General features: G+C 41.7%; 1 protein-coding gene across 1 annotated transcript; it reads right to left on the reverse strand.

The window, feature by feature from the left end:
* Positions 1-12: 12 nt before the first annotated feature.
* Positions 13-1169, reverse strand: LOC107577006 (regulator of G-protein signaling 16-like). The gene is made up of 4 exons (XM_016263125.1): positions 1069-1169; positions 780-895; positions 520-686; positions 13-421 (listed from the first exon to the last, which is right to left on the reverse strand). The coding sequence occupies exons 1-4, from the start codon at positions 1110-1112 to the stop codon at positions 248-250; spliced, it is 501 nt and encodes a 166-aa protein (XP_016118611.1). The 5' UTR covers positions 1113-1169; the 3' UTR covers positions 13-247.
* Between the last annotated feature and the right edge of the window lie 412 nt (positions 1170-1581).

Genomic DNA, 1581 nt, shown 5'->3' on the forward strand with positions numbered 1-1581 from the left:
TGTGCAAAAGTCATTCCACTTTCACAGTTATTGTCCAGTGCTACAATTTTTATCACTGTGTGTTCCACTGCTGTGTTCATAGAATCAATGTTCTCGAATGCTCGAGGCCTTCCAGTCGGCTTTTGAATCTGTGTGTCCATTCCTCCTGAACCTCAGGAAACCGGTTCAGATCATTCAGTGACCATCACGTCACACAAATGCAATGTTTATCAGGGACGCATTCCTCCGCTGCCGTCTTTAGGGTAGTTTAACCCACATGCTGTGTGATGAGTTCCTGGTAGACTGTTGACTTGAGGAAACGAGGGTAGCAGTCTTTCTCCATAAGGGTGTAAATTTTACTCTGGGCGAGGTTGAAGCAGGACAGTGTGGGCTGCTTCATATTCTTCAAGGTGATGTTTCTAATTTCATGATCAAGATTAACCTGAAAATACGCAGAGGAATGATTTGCCGTTAGACTTTTTCCATGAAAATCTATTAAGTGCGAGTCTTTTGTGCTGTTAATACTCTTAGAAAATGTACCTCTCTTGGTGCGTCAGAGGCGATGAACTCCTCATAGATTTTCCTGGCCTTGGCGCACAGCTTCGAGGAGCTCTTTGTGTTCCTGTAGTCCTCACAGGCCAAATAGAAAGCAATATTTTCTTCACTGTACTCAGATGCCAGGAATGTTGTGAAAGCGCACAGCCCCTCTGCGAAGAAACATGATGAAAACATTAGATGACCCTTTCATTCTACAGCCTGAGAACAATGTGCTTTTACATTGCTTGATGATATGAATTTACCTTTGTGAGCCAGGAGTTCATGGAAAGTTAGTTTGTCAGTTTTTTGTGAGTGGCCCATGATGTTGAGCTCTTGCTTTAGTAGAAAACTTCCAAACCGAGCCTTGAGCTCCTTTGCCCTGTGAGGAACAAAAGTGTTCATCATTTCAGTGGGGAAAGTACTTTCTACATTATTATTTAACTGTGATAGGTGATTTAGGTTTAAGCTACTTAAGCAAGGTCTAGTTTAAAACAAAAAGTAGCATTTGAGCTGTTCTACCAGTATTTATTTTTAAGTAAATATGAAACATACCTTTCCAGACAAGTGATTGGCAGATGCTCTAGTGATCGGCACATGTTGTCCAGAGATGTCCAGAGATGCTCCACAAGTGGATGGATGTCTGATAAGTTAGTGCTGTCAGAGACTTTTGATTCTGTCTAAATGTCAGCAGTGCTGGGCTATTTATACAGTTTCACCCTCCATGACATCACTTGACTCGGCCAATGAAACGCAGGCTGTGGAGGGAGGGGGAGTTTCTGCCCTTCAAGCAGCCTTTAGTCTCCAGTGAATCATTTCCAGTAGAACTGATGAATTAAAGATTCACTTTCCCCCCCTTGTGCTTAATCGTCTCCAGCATTAAACATTGGAAATGGATGCGATGCCAAACGTTGAACTTCACAAGGATAATTCAGGCAAAAAGGAAAATTTTATCACATTTAATCACCCTTATGTTGCTTCAAAGCAAAGAATATTTTGATGTTTCAGTGCTTTCTTCATACACTGAATGTCAGTGTGATGCCACTGTTGTTTTTATATCCCGTTGAC

This window comes from Sinocyclocheilus grahami, unplaced genomic scaffold, assembly GCF_001515645.1.
Source record: "Sinocyclocheilus grahami isolate Dianchi unplaced genomic scaffold, SAMN03320097.WGS_v1.1 scaffold4856.1, whole genome shotgun sequence".
NCBI lineage: Eukaryota > Metazoa > Chordata > Actinopteri > Cypriniformes > Cyprinidae > Sinocyclocheilus > Sinocyclocheilus grahami.

What these genes read in the sequence shown, in the direction of transcription:
- LOC107577006 (XM_016263125.1), bottom strand. Translation starts at nt 1,112, where the DNA reads ATGTGCCGATCACTAGAGCATCTGCCAATCACTTGTCTGGAAAG. An exon ending in TGAACTCCTGGCTCACAAAG is followed by an intron (nt 687 to 779) that starts GTAAATTCATAT and finishes GTTTCTTCGCAG; the next exon opens with AGGGGCTGTGCGCTTTCACA. An exon ending in CCTCTGACGCACCAAGAGAG is followed by an intron (nt 422 to 519) that starts GTACATTTTCTA and finishes GCGTATTTTCAG; the next exon opens with GTTAATCTTGATCATGAAAT.